Source organism: Prunus avium, chromosome 4 (genome assembly GCF_965620075.1).
Source record: "Prunus avium chromosome 4, drPruAviu1.hap1.1, whole genome shotgun sequence".
Taxonomy (NCBI): domain Eukaryota; kingdom Viridiplantae; phylum Streptophyta; class Magnoliopsida; order Rosales; family Rosaceae; genus Prunus; species Prunus avium.
In genome coordinates, this window is record NC_142287.1 from 32773332 (window position 1) to 32793218 (window position 19887).

Here is a 19887-nt window from a genome sequence, read left to right on the forward strand (position 1 = left end):
TAAACGCTCATTCGTTTGACTTTCGACGTAACACTTGTGTATAATATGATCATATTAAAACTTATTATCAACCACGTTAAAAGAAGGGATTTGCCAACGAGGTCTATAGTTTAGTAGAAAACGATCTTATGTTCTCTTATTTATCTTTTCAGTGCTTTCGTGTAATTTTTTTCTCTTTTTTAATTAACATTTTTTGTCTTATAGCCGAGCCCATAGAATTAGAATGGGAGTGAGATTAAAGTCAAAGACGAAGACCATGAATGAGGAAGCGCCAAACATTCCCTTCTTGTAAATTCTAAACCAACATCTCCTCTAGCCTTGTAGACCTTATTTTAAAGAGAGTCACAAACGATCATAGATACCTGCCCACTCCACTTGGTCCACTATAGTTCGAGACGTAATCTCCCATTGTTATGATTTTCTTACTAAACATCTCTCGTATATTTCCTAAAAGCCTTTAGGAATTTTTCATAATCACATTATATGTAAGGCGAATAAAAGCACAATACATAATAAGATCGTCTATACAAGTACAATACATAATAAGATCTATCTATTTACGTCGTCGTCGCTTAATAAGATCGTCTATACAAGTACAATACATAATAAGATCTATCTATTTACGTTGTCGTCGCTTAATGTCGCACTCTATAATGGCGGTAGATGCCATATTCACTGTTTTCCAACAGGAATAATTTTTTTTTTATCGAAGAGTAAGATGTCATGAAATGCATGGACTTTCACATACTAGGGCTAGGCCTATAATTGCAATTTTTTGTTATTGCATTCACTTTGCAGCCAAAGTCGAAGTTTGGTCGTAGACATAATATGGGCACAAATTAAATTAAGCACTTAAAAATATAATGTGAAGATGGAATCCGTGTTGGCCCATCTCGACCAACTTGCAAGTTGAAAAGCCACAGCTATCAGCTATGAGCCTATCACCATACTTTAAGTGTATAGTGCTATCTAATCAATCCATGCAAGTTAAAACAATTTCAAACTGTTTTCTCCATGCTTCAACATTTTCCACTCTCTCTGCTTTTCAAGGGTATTTCTGCAAAAACCATCACCATCGTGCCCATTTTTATTTCATTGCATAAATCACCGCTAGCTGGGAAAAATAAAAATAAAAGAAAGGGTAACCCACCATCAATCAAAAGGAACAAAGAAAAATTTGCAAAACCTTCTCTCTCAAAAAATCTGACACTTTCTCTCTCATACTGTCTCTAAAGTCTTTCTTTAATTACTTGTTCCCATGGTATAAAAAAGACAGCCAAAAATAATGGCGGTTGTGCTTTGATTGATTGGGGCAGAGCTGAGAGAGAAAAGAGAGAGAGGTAAAGCAATAGTGGCAAAGCCAGCAAGCACTAGTAGTGTACTAGAACAATCACCACCACCGCATACCAGACCGAGAAACCTTGTGTTTCCATCCATTACTGGAAAACTGGAAACCAAACCCAACTTTCGGATTCTATTATATGCATATATTCTTTCTTGAAGAGTATCTGTTTCTGTTATCTGGTAGGCTGTTTATGCAGAGTGATCATCACGTAGCTTTCAATTTGCTCTCAGAATAATGCATAGGCTGTGTGCTTGTGTCTTACTTTCTTTTGGGTTCCTTATGGTCTGAGATCTGGTCCTTTCTGGTTTTCATTGGTGGCACAAGCTTTGGTGTTCTGAGGCTGAGATCTGGTGCTTCTGTTAGCACTATTGGGTCTTTAGGCTCGTGGTTTTTGTTGGGTTGTTGCTGTAAATGCTTGGTTTTTGAGATTGAGCTATCTAGGGAGTGTAAAGCTTTGACTATGAAGCTTTGTGCTAGAGGTGGGAGTAAGTGAGTCTCAAATGTTGAGGTTGGTTTGTTAAAAGATTGTGGCATGAAGACTTTAATTAAAGATTGGACATTTTGGGGGGTGTGGTTGAGGTTGACCAAGTGCGAATGAGGCTGAAATTGATTGTGTTTTGTAGTGAAACCGGTTTCGGTTGAAGTTACAGAAGTGGGGGTATTGAGGGTTCTTATGGTTATCTTTGCATGAATATGAAGCTTCATGCTTTAGTAGTTTCCTGACAAATTTGTGCATGAAGTTTGTTTCTTTTGGGGGTTTGAAGGGATTTTGGCTGGTGAAGATATGATTTTGTGCAGTAAAAAGAAGGGAGCTGAAGAAAACGACTGTCCAGCACTTTGGGTGAATTTTGGTGTTAAATTATTGTGATTGAGAGTGGGCTTGAATCGTTATTTGTGCGCTCAAATTTGAGGCTTTCGACGTTTTTGAATCTCTGCATAGATGAGGCTCTCATCTGCTGGTTTTAGTCCTCAATCCCAGGAAGGTATGTTGAATGTTGCTTGCAGAATTCTTCTGTGTGTATTTTTCTTCTCTTTTGTCAGGATGTTAAAATGAGTTATATGGTTAATATGTTGTATGAATTAGGATTTGGGATGTTGATAACCCAAATTAGCCAGATAATTCCAGTTAGTTGTGTTAAGCTATCATCTCTCTCTCTCTCTCTCTCTCTCTCTCTCCCCCTCTCTCTCTTCTACTTCTCCTTTGCTCCTGGAGACCAAAATTTCATCAAGCTTAATATATACTGTTCCGTATCTTCTCTTTCCTCCATTTTCTCAGCTGGCAGTGGCTTAATTTGGATTACTTTATCAGTTTCTGTCTTTTTCTTATGCTTGGGGTTTAATTTATATCATGTCACAATCATCATAAACTTAAAAAATTAGTGTGAAATTTGGTCGTTTACCATGAGTTCCAGAAGGTCGTACTGATGAAAAATTTATTTCCCTCTTGGTGAGGCCCTTGAATGCCATTTAAACATTCTTTAGATTCTCTATTTTGGTGGCTTTATAATCATATTCTGAAACCAAGTCTTGTTCTTTATGGGTATTTATATTGCTGAATTGAATTTTGCAGGGGAGAAGAGAGTTTTGAATTCTGAACTTTGGCATGCTTGTGCGGGTCCTCTTGTTTCTTTACCGGCTGTTGGGAGCCGTGTAGTTTATTTTCCCCAAGGTCACAGTGAACAGGTTTGTGTAATAATTTCGTCTGTTCTGCTTTGCAATAACAGGTTGAAGCAGATTTATTTACATATCGCCAATTTACCTTAGCGAAAGGATGAATTTGTTTGTCCAATTTTTTGGCAACAAATGTCATATTTTGTGAGATCAGTCTTCTGTAAATGTAATATATTTTTTTGTTCTTTTTCCTCCTATGCAAACTGAAGTGCTTCATAATGTAGGTTGCTGCATCAACCAACAAGGAAGTGGATGCCCATATCCCCAACTACCCAAGCTTACCTCCACAACTTATCTGTCAACTCCACAATGTGACAATGCATGTAAGGCTTGCTTATAATTTGGTTTTGAAAATTCCTATATGCAGGTTTCTAAAGGTTAAATATTGTTAACTTCAGGCCGATGTTGAAACTGATGAAGTATATGCACAGATGACCTTGCAACCGCTAAGTCTGGTATGCCACTTTGCCTTAACTGGCTTTTGGAGTTATTGGTCTTGTTGATTGCTCTCATTGTAAATAACCTTCATCTCTGCAGCAAGAGCAAAAGGATGGGTACCTCCCAGCAGGGTTGGGCAACCCAAACAAACAGCCAACAAATTATTTTTGTAAAACCTTGACAGCCAGTGACACAAGTACCCATGGTGGTTTCTCTGTTCCTCGTCGGGCAGCTGAAAAAGTTTTTCCTCCTTTGGTAAATTCTCTAATTACTACGTGGATTATGGCCATCAATTTTAAGCTAATTGCTGTAGTTTGTGCAATAGTTCTGGCACTTGGTTCCTGTCTACACATTATAGAATTTTCCCTGGTTTTATTATCTCCTTTTTGTTTCTGAGTTCATGAACTTTGACATGCAGGATTTCGCCCAACAACCGCCAGCGCAAGAGTTAATTGCGAGGGATCTTCATGATAATGAATGGAAGTTTAGACACATTTTTCGTGGTGAGTATTCTAAGTATTTTTCATTAAAAATGAAGAAAGTTTTCAATTTCCCTTCAAAATCTTGAATGAGTGAAGTAGACAGTGAGAATCAAGTTTGATTTGAGATGAGTATGAGTTTACACCTCATTAAACATTTGTTGATGCTCTCCAGCCATTCTGCTGGTTTTCCAACTTGAATAATGGAACTACCATGTTGACAGGGCTTTCATTCTATAATATGCATATTGGAACGGTTGTTGACTTTTTTATATTTCAGGCCAGCCCAAAAGGCACCTCCTTACAACAGGGTGGAGTGTGTTTGTGAGTGCTAAAAGACTTGTTGCTGGAGATTCAGTTCTTTTCATCTGGTAGGCTGTTCACTTATTCTCTGCTGTATATCTTTCTCGGCTGGCACGATCCAGTGTTCTGCTTTTGTCTAGGCATTTTTGAGTTATTAGATTTTTTCTTCTCTGTGTTTCTCCCTCTACTCAAACTATCTTGCTGCAATGGATGGTATTTCTATGACATGAAAAACCTTAACTTTTTATCTTGGCTTGTCATATTTAGCTGAGCATATGATTCACCTTAAGTTATGTGATGTTTTGCCATGCTCATTGTACTTGTTTTTTGCCTGCTTCAGGAATGAAAAGAATCAACTACTCCTTGGTATCCGGAGAGCTAACCGACCACAAACTGTGATGCCTTCATCAGTTTTATCAAGTGACAGCATGCACTTGGGACTTCTTGCTGCCGCAGCTCATGCAGCTGCAACAAATAGTCGTTTCACCATATTTTATAATCCAAGGTATGAGTCTGTGCAGACTGATGATATCAAATCTTTTGGGTTCATTGCTTCCCTTAATATTTACAGCACCTTTCATGTAGGGCTAGCCCATCAGAGTTCGTTATTCCCCTGACCAAGTACATCAAAGCAGTCTATCATACTTGCATTTCTGTTGGGATGCGTTTTCGAATGTTGTTCGAAACAGAAGAATCAAGTGTCCGCCGGTAGGGAATTATCTATATAATCTATATAAATAGAATAATTCAAAATAACAAGATGGGATTTCAATATATTAAAGACTGCTGTCATCCTTGATATGAATTTCATTGTAGAAGTTATAAATGTTATTTATTGATAGCTGATGATTCTATGTTATCAGCTACATGGGAACAATAACTGGCATAAGTGACCTAGATCCTCGGTGGCCTAATTCACATTGGCGCTCAGTCAAGGTTTGTTGAGATTAATTTCATATCTATGTATAACTTTGCTAGATAGATTAACTGTAAAGTGACTATTTAGTTTGATAGATGTAGTTCTTTTCAGGATATTACCTAATATCTTTTATAACTTTGCTGGAAATTTATGATTTTTTTCACTCAATTCAGGTGGGTTGGGATGAATCCACGGCTGGGGAGAGGCAGCCAAGAGTTTCACTGTGGGAGATTGAGCCATTAACAACATTCCCCATGTATCCATCTCCGTTCCCCCTTAGGCTTAAGCGACCATGGCCTCCTGGACTACCCTCTTTCCATGGTATGCTCATTTGCTGCTACATCTAGGGCTAGTTTCAGCTCCTCTAGTTTATACCTACTTGCATTGAGGCACTACGAAAATCTTTTAATAATGTATTTTCCTCTCTACTTGCCTCCTTTGTTCTCTCAGGTATCAGGGATGATGATCTTGGCATGAATTCTCAACTTATGTGGCTTCGAGGAGATAATGGGGACCGCGGAATCCAATCTCTGAACTTTCCTGGCATTGGGGTCACACCATATATGCAGCCAAGGCTTGATGCCTCCATGATTGGCTTGCAAACAGACATGTACCAAGCTATGGCTGCTGCTGCACTTCAAGAGATGAGGGCAGTGGATCCTTCCAGACCGCTTCCTACATCCCTTCTGCAGTTCCAGCAAACCCAAAACCTACCTAGCAGGTCTACTGCCTTGATGCATCCCCATATGGTGCAAGAATCTCAATCTCAACAAGCCTTTCTCCAAAGTGTTCAGGAAAACCATCGTCAGTCACAGCCCCAGACTCAAACTCAGTCACACCTTCTTCAGCAGCAACTGCAGCATCAGAATTCTTTCAGTAACCAACAGCAGCTAGTTGATCATCAGCAGATTCCAAGTGCTGTCTCTGCCATGACTCAGTTTTCTTCTGCCTCTCAATCCCAGTCACCGTCTTTGCAAGTCGCCACCTCACTATGCCAGCAACAGAGTTTTTCTGATTCTAATGGGAACCCTGCAACCAGCACCATTTTATCTCCCTTGCACAGTCTCATGGGTTCATTTCCACAGGATGAACCATCCCACCTTCTCAACCTGCCTAGAACCAATCAATTAATATCATCTGGCGCATGGCCATCTAAGCGGGCTGCAATTGAACCTCTTCTTTCTTCTGGAGTTTCTCAATGTGTTCTGCCCCATGTGGAACAGTTGGGACCTCCCCAGACTACTATATCTCAGAATTCTATTTCGTTGCCGCCGTTTCCTGGGAGAGAGTGCTCAATAGACCAAGAAGGGAGCACTGATCCTCAAAGCCATCTTTTATTTGGTGTCAATATAGAGTCCTCATCTCTTCTAATGCAGAATGGGATGTCAAACCTTAGAGGAGTTGGCAGCGATAGTGACTCTACAACCATGCATTTTCCTCCAAATTACTTGAGTACTACAGGCACTGATTTTTCACTTAATCCAGCAGTTACGCCTTCCAGTTGCATTGATGAATCAGGTTTCCTGCAGTCTCCAGAAAATGTGGGCCATGGAAACCCACTGAACAATAATTTTGTTAAGGTAAGTTGCAGTGGTCTTTTTAAGTTTTGTCTCTTTGATATCTTTTGGTTTATTTAGTTTTGTGAGGAGTTTTTCAATTATAAGTGATCTGATAGTGGCCTTAAGCAGTCTGTCTTCATTATCGTCCTTTAAACAAACTCCATAATTATTTGCAGGTTTACAAGTCAGGGTCTTTCGGGAGGTCACTGGATATTACCAAGTTCAGCAGCTACCATGAGCTGCGCGGTGAGCTTGCTCATATGTTTGGCCTTGAAGGCGAGTTGGAGGACCCTGTGAGATCAGGCTGGCAGCTTGTATTTGTTGACCGGGAGAATGATGTTCTTCTCCTCGGGGATGACCCCTGGCCGTGAGTTCCCACTTCTATTACTATTTTTTGGTTGAAAACTTGGGCATATTCTCCTAGCTATGAATTGTAGGATGCTTGTCTTAAAATTGGTGATCTAGTCTGAACTTTGAAAGACTTAATACAAGAGTTTGTATTGCTATAAGTTGTGAAGAGTTAAGACTAAGGGTTGTAGAGAAAACTTTTTAGTATTTGTCTTTGTTTTATTATTCTGCTAAGAAAGAAAGACTTATTTCCGTGTTGCTTGGCATTTGCAAATACGACACTCCCCACAAGACCACAGTTAGCTTTCACGTTATCTAGGACTGTGTAGCCAATGACTTGCATCTACTTAGGCTCGATTGAAACATTGACCACTTGACAGTGAAACTTTCTGGCACATCATAAAAAACCCAAATTGTTTGTCTTTATTTTGGAATTTGCAATTTAATTCGGTTATTAGCTGTCTCTTGATTCATTGTTTTTATGCTGATACCAGGGAGTTTGTAAATAGTGTGTGGTGTATCAAAATACTCTCACCACATGAAGTGCAGCAAATGGGAAAACGAGGCCTAGACCTTCTAAAGTCAGTCCCAACTCAGAGGCTCTCAAACAATAGCTGTGACGACTATGGAAGCCGGCAGGACTCAAGAAATTTGAGTGGGATAACATCCGTGGGGTCACTCGAGTATTGAACTTCTTAACCGGTTAATATACCGTTCTCTCTTATGTAATATTTGCATCTCCTCCAACCCTTTTTAGAGTGGGAAGGGATGCCTAATACTTAGCTCAAAACCTTAGTTTATATATAAGCTAATACTGTAATTAAGTGATACATATATATTTTTTGTTATTTCCTTCTGTCGAAATACTACAATACATATATGTATCAGGTTATTAATGTTTGCGAAAATAGCCTTAACAAGCATATTGCAGTATGTTTCAGATAAAGTCTACATAATTTTGAGACGTGAAGTACTGGAAAATGTTATAGTTTACTTTGACCCTTTCTTGATTCTGACAGTACTTCTAAGACTTAAATGCCATGTGAGGGTCTATATTACCAGCTAGGCGTGGAAAGCAACTCTCTTTGCTTCCATTAATTTGACAGCCTTGTTGGGTTCGAAAGTTATGTGGAAGACAAACGTATGAAGCCCCACGTTTGCTTTCAATTACTCATCTTTTTTTCCTTTTTTTTTTCTTTGAATGTCCCTCTCTGATTGTATGTGAGCCGTGAAAAGTACCATGTCTGCATGTTTAAGTTTGCTTCATTTTGTTGTAACTTCTTCCTCATGTTCGTATCTACACATGATCCATCCACATGTGCATTCAAAAATCGAATATCATGACTACTTTTCGTAATGTTTTCTTTTTCTCCACAATTATTTGAGGACCCATGTGATGTCGGTATTGCATGTTGTCCTAGAGTGTTGTTTTTCTAAATTTTTTTTATTTTTATGCACATTGTTCTTACTTGAGTTAAAAGTCCCTTGCAAACTCTTTGCTTTCTCAAATCTTACAAATTGGGATGGAGTATCATTTCCAATTCTTTAATCACGTTGGGTGAGGAAGAGCAGAATAACTTGCGTGAAAAGCTATGCCCAGTCAATTATGATGTCAGGTCAAAAATTGTCATGCGTGATATATCGTGATTGACCGAAAATAACAAAACAGTGCTATTTCCGTTCTACGCAAGTGTTTCTCGAAAAAGAGAGGCAAAGTCATAGTTGAGCACTCTCTTTTTTTCAGTGCGGGACTGGACTGGATGGTCAGTGGTCACTGTGTAAAGGTAAAATAGATATGAAAGGTTTGGGCTTTTTGATGCATGTTGTGGGGTTGTCTGTGTGTAGTGTGCAGAGACGGGATTTCTTGAGGGATGGAATGGTGACAAAGGTAGGGCACACCATCAACAATAATGGGAGAGGACCAATAAAAGGTAGGTTGGTTGGCAATGTAGACAAGCCCCTACAATTCAAACTCACTTTATATTATGGGGCAGGGACTTTTTTCTTGATCTGACATTGTAATAATTTGTATGACTACTCTTTTTACATGACCCCATGCTCTGTCATCCACAGTATGACCAAATCAAAGTCCCCATCTTCTTCAACACAGACAAGATGAGCTCCACTTTTCTTGTGTCGACCTGAATTGAACCTCAGTCCAACTTGTGGAGGAAGAAATTAATACCAATACTTCTATGCACTATGATTTGAATATCTTTTATAGGAGTTTTTTTTTATCTCTTCTAATATTATGGTAATGCCAAGTTTTCATAGAGGCATGATCCTGATAGTTTCATGATCACAGGGAGACTGTTTGTTATTGGTGCCTAATTCATGATTATGGATACATTATTGTGTGACGGAAACACCACATGATAGTATGTCGATATGATGTTACAATACAAGTCTACCCAAATGACATAATATATACAATTATTAAAACAATATACTTGGTTAGGGTTCATATCTTAATTCATAACACTGCGTAAAGTACGCGCCAACGTGTTACTGTGAAACAAAATTTCCCTTTTATAATTTGTAGGGATTATCCTCTCATGGAATTGGGCATCCCTTGGTCCACATGGTGGTATGAACTGAAAGCCAATTTTTGCTCCTGCAAACATAAACAGAACTCACAAAAAGTAAGTTTCTGCCGTTAATACCAAATTTGTAATTTCCGATTCAAAATCAATAATGTAGGTGGGTTTTGTAGACCCACAGTTTATGCAGGGAAGTATTCTTAAATTTAGTTGAAAACATGTTTCAAAAAGTGAATGCTTACTGGATGTTTGGCATGTTTGCAGCATGCCTAGAGGTGTCTAGGTTATGTGGCCTGGCCTGGGCCATTGGGGGTGACAAATATAAAAAGAGGTCTTTCAAGTTAAGGTACCCAATTTAAAAAGAGCTCCAACACTAGGGGTGTGCACAAGCATGTGGAGTTTAATTAAATATTACACAAAGGTAAACCCTATGTCATATGAGGTGGGAATAATTATTGCATATAAAGTCGGATTAACAAGAATCAGAAGAAACAGTGTGAGAAAAAAGAAAGAGATGTGCATGAATGAATTTCAAGTGGAAATGGGCACCAAAGGGCTTAGGACTTGCAAGATCAAGAATACTTTTTTTATTTTTGGGCTGCCTTTCAATGCTCTTTATGTCCAGAGACTAACCCAATCTGATGGTGGTGGGCTGAACATGAGCTAAACTAACCTTGAAGAATTCAAAGCTACAAACACACTAGCCAATCTAGTGACAAAAACAATCATTCCCAGAAATGGTGATGATAAATTTAGGGCACTGTTGATATTGATAACCATTTCAATTTTAGTTTTTATTTTTTGTGTTAAGAGTATAGAGGAAAAAGAAGAAGAATGGAAGTGAGAATGAGAGTGAAGATGAGATTGAGAGAGAAGATGAAAGGGGAGGGATGAGAGGAAGGATGAAGGAGTGACAAATTGAAAACAAAAACTAAAAACTGAAATTCATTTGAAATTATTTTCACTTTTGTTCCTCCTCCCTCCCCTCTTCCCCTCTCATCCTCACTCCCATTCTCACTCTTATTTTCCTCTATACTCTAGCACAAAAAATTGAAATTGAAATAATTATCAAACGGGCTTAACTTCATGTTGGTTTCTCTCTCTCAACTCTTTGATCACTCTCCTGTTTCTCCTTTGTCTCCTCTTTCTCTTCGTATTAAAGAAAAAAACATATTTAACCGAATCCACATATCAAATTATAGGCTAAAATTTTCATTGCAAGTATTGTCATTCACTCAACTTATACTATTTATTATCTTCTCCCCAACACAAACCACCCCCCCCCCCCCCCCCCCAAAAAAAAAATCTCTGTCAGAAAGTAGGGAAGAGAGCTTAGAAGGCGTGCAAACAATGATGGAAGATATATGCATCTTTTGAAAAATTCACTTCATGTAACAAGTAACACACTGTGGTTGCTCTGTAGATACAAATTTGATTAGCATACACAACAGCACTCCTTGAAGCATGGTGTGTCCCGAACACATACAAGAGGTCACTTCCGTTGCATGAAAAAGCAATGTCTTCTGCTCTGTATGTTCTCTGGTTTATGACAACCAACCACAACAAATGTAATGAGATGATGGCATTCGTCCAGTCTGGCGGATGTATTCTGCTTGAGCCGCGGTTTTTTCTGCGTTTTGATTTTTCTTGGCTTCAGCTGCTGCTCGTTTCTCTTCGGATCTTTGCCTAGCTAATGCTATCTTCTTTACCATCTTGGATTGAGCTTGTGATCTCATTTGTTCAACTTGGGCCTAACAAGAGGTCCTCTTAAATTAGTTATGACATATAAAAGTTTCCATCTACACAACCCTCCATATTATAAAAACATATCTTTGGAAAGTATGAAACACAATTAACAGAGAGGTCAAGCAAGAATAATTTACAAGACTGTTCCAATCGCCGGATAAAGAATTAATAAGTGGAGCTCACTGCACCAGTTACATTACACAATTAAACAGGAACAATGGTAAAGGTTCCAGAGTTAAAGATAGAACAATTGTGCTGAGTAAAGATGCAATACCTCTATTCTCTGCATCTCTGCTTCTAGTTTTGCCTTCTGCTGAGATTCCCATGCTTGGATTTTGATTTCATCACGCTTATATCTGAGAAATATTAGCATTCTCTAGTTATGTTAGGATGGTAGAACATATGTACATGGTTTATACTTATAGTACAAAATCAAAACAGTTCTCTATTAGGAAGAAAAGGAAAAAGTGATCCAATCGAATTTCTCAAAGTATGTGGGTTATTGGGTTAAAGAAGAAACCTTGCAGTATGTCTAGATTTCTCAACTTCCTCCCATGCAGCTGCACGTTTTTCAAATTCAACCCGCTCAAGTTTCGCCATATCAATTTTTTCGGCAGCAGATTTTTTCTCCTGCTCATCTTTACTTGCCCATGCAGCAATGTTCATCTTACCAAGCTGAACACCTAGTTCTACAATCTCCCTCCTTGTCTTGAGCTTTAATTCTTCTTCTGACAATTGTTTCTTGTTGTTTTCAACTTGTGGTTGTGCTTCCCCATCAGTGGTAGGTGTGGGAGCTGGTGCACCACTTCGAGGAGTTGACGGGATTGAAGAAGTTGGACTGCGGAGCGGGGTTGTTGCCCCTTCAGGAGTAGCAGTCCTTGAAGGCTCTTGACTTGGGATAGGTGTCATTTCTGTTCCCATATCTCTCATTGAGACTGATCTTATGGCAGCAGTGCCTGCATAAACAGAAAAACAAAAGGTTAAATTCCTGTGTCTCTGCTTGCACATTGAACATGTTATTGTAAATTTCCCATGAATCCTTCACCCTGTAACTCTGCTAAAGAAAGACAAATCTTATATCAAATAACAAAGTAACAATGTGAAGTTATTAAAGCGAATGAAAGTGAACCTGTATTATTTTCGACAGTACTCTTCGAACAGGGAAAATTCCTGTGGCCCACTTCCATTAAATCTTTACTTTGTGAGGACGCATCAATCAAAGCATTCCCACAAGCTTGACCTGAACTCGATTGAGGCACAGAAGGAACAAAAGAGAATTTATCGAATCCAATATGTGATGCAGGCTGACAGAAATCGACCCGCTTTGTGTCTGCTACTCTTCCATTTAGCTTATAATCATAATTAGCAGACTCGGGAGCCACCCTCACCATATTTGTCACAGGCAACCGAATTGTTTGGTTTTGTAAAGCACTCTTTCTAGGAAAATTAGCTTGTACAATTTGCTTATTCATTATCCATTTCTCAGCATCATTCCACTTAGACGGCATAGTTCTTGAGAGTGCTCTTGAAATGTGCTTATGTACTGACTTCTCCCCTTTATGAAATTCAAAACTGGATGAACTAGCATTACTATCATAGTCAAGATTTTCATCTTCCATTACTCTCATGGGATGAATAGCACTCGAACTACCACTGTCACCCTTTGTACATTGTTGCAATCTAACACGAACGGCATCACCATTTTCTCGTGGCAATGACTCCTTCATTTGGCAAGAAGTTTGATCACTTTCTCTCAGGTCCAATGCCGGTTCACTAGACAAATTTGTAGACAGAACTTCTAAACTGGAAGATGCAACTGGACAGCATAACACTTAATGAGTAAACAGTTTAGACAACATACGCCTGAGAAATGCACATAAAACCTATTCAACAGATGCTCTAGGGTTCTGATGGCAAACAAAGTTAATTACTATCAAAACAAATAAGAAGAGAGACCGACCTTCCTCGTCTCCATTCATGGGGTCTAACAAGCTGTTTTTGAAAAACTCGGAATCATCAAGCTTGGAAGGAGAAGTTCTTGAGGAGTTACTGTTTGATCCATCCTTCTTTCTATGATGGTGAGGCCCCATGAGCTTCATCCTCAGCTTACTAGGGGAAATAATACCAGTCTGGAAAGGAAAAGAAAAAGGAGACAGAAAACATTATTACCCTTCAGCCCACTACTAAAAATAGATGGTAAAAGTTACAATCTTTGTGAAAGAATCAACTGATAAAGCAAACTCTATTAATCATATCACTTCATTCATTCTAAATCATCTCAATTTCGAACCAAACATCAAAATGGTATCATGATTTTGAGTTTTTCTTTTTCTTTCTAAAATCAACAATCTCTGAAAACAGTATAAAGGCCATAATCAAGTCTGATAAACATTTCACAATCTATTCTTCAAATCACCCTAATTCTTAATGTCAAGTTCTTTTCTGTTCCCGCTAGATTCATACTGTCAAGTTAAACCTCTCTGAACACAATAAACACAGGAAAAACAAAAACAAAAATATCTAATTAATAAATGATAGAAATAGAATTACCTACTAATTAAATATTTTAATGAAGAAGCAAAGGGGAAACCAAATTTAAGTAAGGACAGTGGAGGATGAAACCAGTCAAAATTCATGGTTTTTGTGTGCATTTTCTCATTTCCCCACCACCCCATTTTTAGAAACAACCACCACACCCAAAAAAAAATCATTCAGGAAAAAAAAAAAAAACAACCACCCCATAACCAAAGAGAAAACAGAACATGAAATAAAAAAGGGGAGCATGGGTCTTTGTTTTTCTTTCATGCACAAAAGTTAGCAACTAACCTGAACTTTGTGTATCCTCTCGTACTCCATTAGATCTCTCCCTAACTCTGTCTCTCTCTGTTTCTCTCTCTGCCTCTGTGTCTGTCTGTCTGTCTCTCTCTAAGAAGTTTCTTTTTTTCTCTACAATATTATCATATTGAGAGGAGTAACAAGAAGGAAAGCGAGACCTTTAAAATGGGTGGAAACATGAGTCTCAGTCTTCTCTCTCTCTCTCTCTCTCTCTCTCTCTCTCGCTGTGTGTATTTTGACTGTTTTTGTAGGCAGACAAAGACAGGCGAGTTTCACAGTTCCTTCTTATTAACTTGGATGATCTTTTGTTTAGTTGAGCTCCCCTGCAACACAAGCCGTGCTGTACTTATTTCTGATCTTGGCACGTCATCACTGGGACCCACGTATGGTGGGCCTCATATGACGTGGCAAAATCTGCAGCGGGTAACTTCCATTCTTTGCCGACCTCTTTAAATGGTGGTTAGCGGGCTTTTCCACCGGACCAAAACGAGTAATTGCCGATTTTGCCCTTTTTGTTTTTTTTACTCTCTAAAATAATTTAAATTTTTGTGTTCTATTTTTTCTTTGATTGTTTTTTACCAAGAGGACAAAGGTAAGCATGGAAATGATTAAAGGCAGAGAGGGTTTTGAACAGTGGCAATGATGAAAAGTAGAATTTCAATTTTCTCCACATAGTTACTGTGGAAAGCAAATGGGCCAGACTCAATCAATCACAAAAAATTACCATTATGTTTAGTGGCCAATCTAATCACCTAATTAGTGGCCCCCTAATTTTGCTTTAGTTTATCATAAATCAAGCTTTCCCTTAATGGATTATCACCTTGATATTTGGACTGATTGTCTATTTGAACTTTCGATGGTCCCCACCTTCCTCCCAATTATTCCACCTCTGAAGTTTGAACAAAACCAAATTATATTAATAATGCATTTGCAAATCAATTCTCCCAATTGCTCTGTTTCATTTCATGCGAAATTTGAAATTGGTTGATGAACCTAACCAAGGGCAGGCAGCCAATTAAACAAGTTGGTGATTTGAATCTAGAGGCAAATTGTGTAACTAAACTCAGTCTAAGTCAAAATAGTAAGTATGATTTTCTTTTAAAAAAGGGTGGAATCTTTGCAAGAACAAACTTACGTAATCGTAATAGACTATAGATTGTTTATAATCAAGTATTAAACTCATTACAAAAGATATTATTCAATTAAATAAAGACGACTACCACTAAACCAATTGCTAGATTATAAAACAATGGGTATCATCGGTTTTGCATAATGTGCTAAAAATCAATCACGGTTTATGTTATCCTAAACAAAATCACATAATTAAGTTAGGAACTAGTTACTTCTTACATTAATTTTCAGTAACCCTTTGGAAAGCTTCATGGGACACTCTACTAATATGGTGAAAGGTTACGTTTTTTCTTATTGAATGATCATGTGAACAATCTCTGCGCGTTGTCTTTTTCTTTAGCCCAAAAAGGATCTTAAGTTCATATTTGTGTGTGTTCTTCCCCTTGATATATACCAAATAAAAAAGGAAATTATCAATTAATAATCACGGGAATATATTTTGGATGGTTGTTTGTTGCTTCCTTCTTCTTCTTCCTCCTTCCATCAAGATCATGTGTGTATTTAGCAGAAGATTTTCTGCACATATGATGTGAGACTCTGCCACTTTTCTTAAAATCATATCATACATCATTAATATTATAGATAAATAAATAAATAAATAAATAAACTTGTATCTTTTATTTATAAATAAATACCTAATTGGTGGGAAATAAAAAAAGAAATGGCTCCCCCCATAACAGCGGCATAATACCAGTGGACATAGTTGATATAAAAAGAAATGAAAGAAGAAGAATGCCAAAGGGCGATTAGTTGAAGAGATGTGATTGGAGGAACATGAAAAATGAATTTGTGTAAGAAAAAGAATGAACATTATTCCTGAGGGTGAAGGTGAGGTCAGCAGTCAAAGTGTCAAAGATACTTTTGGCAAACACATGCTCCAGTCTAATGCAGACTCATTTTTATATATTAATGTGAATGTGAGTGATTGCGCATTGAATAGTGTCCAGTCGGAGTCAGATGGGTCATTGCATTGGGGGTTGTCTTGTGGGGTTCAGAATTCTATAAGCTTGTCTTATAAATTAATGGTGATAATGACTACCCTTTATTTTGCCTTCACCCTCCTAAGAGCATCTCCAACCGATATGTCAAAAGTGCCACATAGATATTTAACGGCTAGAAATAACATCTCACATCACTCCAACCAAATTGTCAAAGCTGATGTGGAATGAAGGTTGGAGGTTCAGCTGTTATTTTTGACAGCCCAAAAGCAAGATGTCAAATGAATATTTTATTATTTTTTAAAGACAACTGGCTGTAACTTTCATTTATTATTTTCCTTTCTTATTTTTTTTCCTTTTTCCTCTTTCCAATTTATTTCCTACGATGAACAATTGTTTTTAAACACACAACCATTTCCTCCTATCGTACATGTAATTTTTGTTTATCACCTCCTTCGTTTCATTTTCTTCAAAAAGCTATATATATATATATATACATAAATAAAAGAACTTGTGCTCAAACACAGTTCTTCTTTTATACCAAAAAAAATTCTTTTCCTTTACAGACTACAGTGAATTGTGAAGAACCCCAACATGTCTCATCATTTTTCCAATTCATCTTCTGATTCGACAGATGAGCATTTTTGGAATCTTGTTGATTCAGAGTCTGATGAAGAACTAGAAATGTTGGAAGTGGTTCCTTTGCAAAAGGAACAAGAGAATTAGTCTCACAGTATTATGTTATTTCAAGTTTTAGTTGCATATGTATTGTTTTAAATTTTAGTTTATTAAATCAGAAGTGTATTTGGTTTTAATTTGGACTCTGAGAAAACGTTGGTCCATATCCATTTGTTTGTTCTTGTTGTGATCAGATCATTGCTCTATCATATACAACATTAAGAGTTTGTTTCATTTACGTTTGATTAGTCTCGACTCATCTCAGTCCATATTAAAATCTAATTTCTTTAAAAAAACAATATAATACAAAACAAAACAAATTATAAAATATTACCGTTGCATATCACTTTGAATCGTTTCATTTATGCTTGCACAAGTGAACTAATTTGTTGCTATTTTTATTTTCTTTCAAGGTCATGCATGCATTGTTTCAATACAGATGCATTGTTTATTTTCTTTTCTTTTTAATTAAAAATATAAAAATTATATTCTAAGAAGTAGTAAATAAATCAACATTGAAATGTAATAAAATAATAATTTAATTTGACATATCGGGTGGAGTGTAAAACTATATAAGATGTCAAATTGCCACATCAGCCATCAAATTTAAATTTGATGTTTGGTATTTGACATCTCCCTTGGAGATGCTCTAAAGGAGCGAGCGAGACTTTCATGTAATGGGAATATCGCTTTTTGCTATCTCAGTTAATAGCGCAATGATATCACCGGAAAAAGTAAAATAGTGTTATTCCCGTTACAAGAAAGTTTTTTCCTACCCTTAAACCCTATTCCTTGGGCCATTAATTTACCTAATTCTTGACTTTACCTACACATACATAACAAATCACTTAAAAGAGACTGGTTTGAAACCCTCCTCTGATCGATTAGAGTAATTTCTACAATTGCTTGTATACAAAAATATTTAAACAACATATTTATTAACTAAAAAATTATACTAATATCTATGTAAATAGGACTTCGAATCCCAACACTCTTGGTTTTCCCCCTCACTATATATAACCCTACTACTCCATCAACAAAATACATTAACATTATCCCCTAGGAGGCAAAGTAAGGGGGTCCCCCCCCATCTTTTGTTTTTGTTTCTATAATCCTTGTGGTCCTACACTTACGATTCTTCAATTTATTAAGAAAAGAATTTGAGCCCCAAAAACATTCTTCAAGCAGAACTTGAAATGTGGATGTGTGAATTTACATTTGCAATGGATCCATTGGATTGTGACTTGTAGCCCTACTCATCACATGCTGTGTTTTCCTTGTCAAATGGTCCAAATGCATAATCAATCCATGGATGAAATGTGAGCACTTGGCTCTTCCAAATGTTTGAAAAATTGACTGAAATGTTGCTTCATTAGCCTACTTCTCTGACCACATTCTCCACATGGCAGAGATAAGAGAAGTCGGCTAACCACCCCGTTTTGCTCTTTTTTTCTTGTGTTCATCATGTTTGTTTACGCCTCATTCGTTGGGTGGCAAATCATGGGAGTATTTGTGCTTTTAATATTTCATTAAAACGTGTTTACCTTCAACTCTTTTTTTATATATTTATATATATTTTTATTTGTAGTAATATGTACATGTATTTTCTTATGTTGATTGTTTATGATTTCCCTTCTTATGATATGTGATGCTTATATTGGATGAGATTCTCTAAAATTTACATGAATTGTGATTGTTGATGCATCGTGAGTTTTATAATTTTCATAATACACAAACAGCTGACAATCACTCATGCACGTATAGATAATTATCACTTCAATTTACACTCAAACGGATGACGGATTGTAGGATCATAGGGTGAACCCACAATTAGGCCTAGGAAACACAACTCGCTATCAATGCACTGATGAGAGGTTTTGTTCTGTAAAAGCTTAGGATCAATGGTATAGGTAGAGGACCTAGCAAAAGTAAATTATATTCCATATTGTATAGGCAAAAAGACTGAAGTAGTAGTCAATTTTAAATTGTGCCCTAGTTTCCTTTCCTTTAGTCACATAATTCAAACTTTTACCAACTTTTGGCTGTAGAACTTGTAGACCAGGGTAAAGACCTAGCAAAAGCACCCACATGGCTGTCCACGGAAAACTACATCAGCATCAATACTTGCACATATTGCGGCATCAAAAGAGATTTAAATACAACAAAAAGAAGAACAAACTAGGCAGAGGGAGAGGGAGTGTGTTAGGCCTTTTGGGGCAGAGGATACTAAGTTTGTTTTGACCCTATATGAAATGAATCAAAAGGGCACAATGACCTTTTGCCTTTCTGATTTATGGGTCCCTTAAGCTTGCCGCTTTGCCTCTAATCTTTGAAATTTTTAATAGCTTTTGTTTTCATGTGAAGCACTTTTTTTAAAAGCTAATTCTTATTCGATCCCCTTATTATTATTTTTTTTTTCCCTCAACACAAGGATAAGGTTGGTTTAGCTTTGATTTTCAGTCATTAGTTTATGGTTTACAACTTGTTTTAAGGAACTTAAAGTTGGATGCATTTCATTGCAGGCCATTAGTTTCTTAAAGAGAGATAGAGATAGAGATAGAGATAGAGAAAGCAAAGGGATATATACCTAACAAAGGTGATTTGTCTTGGAAAGTTTGACAATTTGTTTGGTTATAATTTTCTTCGAGAGATTTTAAGCCAATAGGGTCATAAAATCATTGAAAAGTCATGCAATATTGGCCTGCACTTTTGACTATCCCAAACTGTAAGGGGCATCAAATGTTAAAATATGACACAAGCAATATGCATGCCGGCATCAAACCAAGCTTTAGTTTAGTGGATGCCTTTAGATTGGCTGGCTAGCTACCCACTACTTAATTGGGTCCTTAAAACAATTTCCATATTGATGTCGAATTGTCTGCAAAACAATGCAGAATTTGCTGGCAAATTTTTTGTTTTTTGTTTTTTTTTCATACCGGCGATATTAGAGAGGAGGG

At 37.2% G+C, this 19887-nt stretch overlaps 2 protein-coding genes across 4 annotated transcripts; one reads left to right on the forward strand and one right to left on the reverse strand.

Annotated features, from left to right (window-relative positions):
• Positions 1 to 1158: 1158 nt before the first annotated feature.
• Positions 1159 to 7970, forward strand: ARF6 (auxin response factor 6). The gene is made up of 14 exons (XM_021978546.2): positions 1159 to 2328; positions 2916 to 3028; positions 3241 to 3339; positions 3415 to 3471; positions 3554 to 3709; positions 3873 to 3957; positions 4214 to 4304; positions 4577 to 4741; positions 4822 to 4944; positions 5100 to 5172; positions 5329 to 5476; positions 5606 to 6735; positions 6891 to 7081; positions 7557 to 7970. The coding sequence occupies exons 1-14, from the start codon at positions 2286 to 2288 to the stop codon at positions 7750 to 7752; spliced, it is 2670 nt and encodes an 889-aa protein (XP_021834238.1). The 5' UTR covers positions 1159 to 2285; the 3' UTR covers positions 7753 to 7970.
• A 2983-nt stretch (positions 7971 to 10953) lies between these two features.
• On the reverse strand, positions 10954 to 14431 carry LOC110774030 (Remorin family protein). 3 transcript variants are annotated; one of them, XM_021978553.2, is made up of 7 exons: positions 14175 to 14431; positions 13309 to 13477; positions 12478 to 13164; positions 11869 to 12304; positions 11623 to 11704; positions 11486 to 11530; positions 11212 to 11353 (listed from the first exon to the last, which is right to left on the reverse strand). In XM_021978553.2, the coding sequence occupies exons 1-6, from the start codon at positions 14202 to 14204 to the stop codon at positions 11528 to 11530; spliced, it is 1407 nt and encodes a 468-aa protein (XP_021834245.1). In that variant the 5' UTR covers positions 14205 to 14431; the 3' UTR covers positions 11212 to 11353; positions 11486 to 11527. The 3 variants fall into 3 exon arrangements, with proteins under 3 accessions (XP_021834244.1, XP_088108044.1, XP_021834245.1); XM_021978552.2 differs by lacking the exon at positions 11486 to 11530 and having other exon boundaries at positions 10954 to 11353; positions 14175 to 14429; XM_088251918.1 differs by lacking the exons at positions 11486 to 11530; positions 14175 to 14431 and adding an exon at positions 13899 to 14056 and having other exon boundaries at positions 10954 to 11353.
• Between the last annotated feature and the right edge of the window lie 5456 nt (positions 14432 to 19887).

Coding starts and splice junctions, on each gene's coding strand:
- LOC110774030 (XM_021978552.2), bottom strand. CDS start 14,204: ATGGAGTACGAGAGGATACACAAAGTTCAG. Junction 13,478..14,174: donor AGAGGATACACAAAGTTCAG/GTTAGTTGCTAA, acceptor TTTCCTTTCCAG/ACTGGTATTATTTCCCCTAG. Junction 12,305..12,477: donor TACTGTCGAAAATAATACAG/GTTCACTTTCAT, acceptor CTGTTTATGCAG/GCACTGCTGCCATAAGATCA.
- ARF6 (XM_021978546.2), top strand. CDS start 2,286: ATGAGGCTCTCATCTGCTGGTTTTAGTCCTCAATCCCAGGAAG. Junction 3,340..3,414: donor TCCACAATGTGACAATGCAT/GTAAGGCTTGCT, acceptor TGTTAACTTCAG/GCCGATGTTGAAACTGATGA. Junction 3,958..4,213: donor GTTTAGACACATTTTTCGTG/GTGAGTATTCTA, acceptor TTTATATTTCAG/GCCAGCCCAAAAGGCACCTC.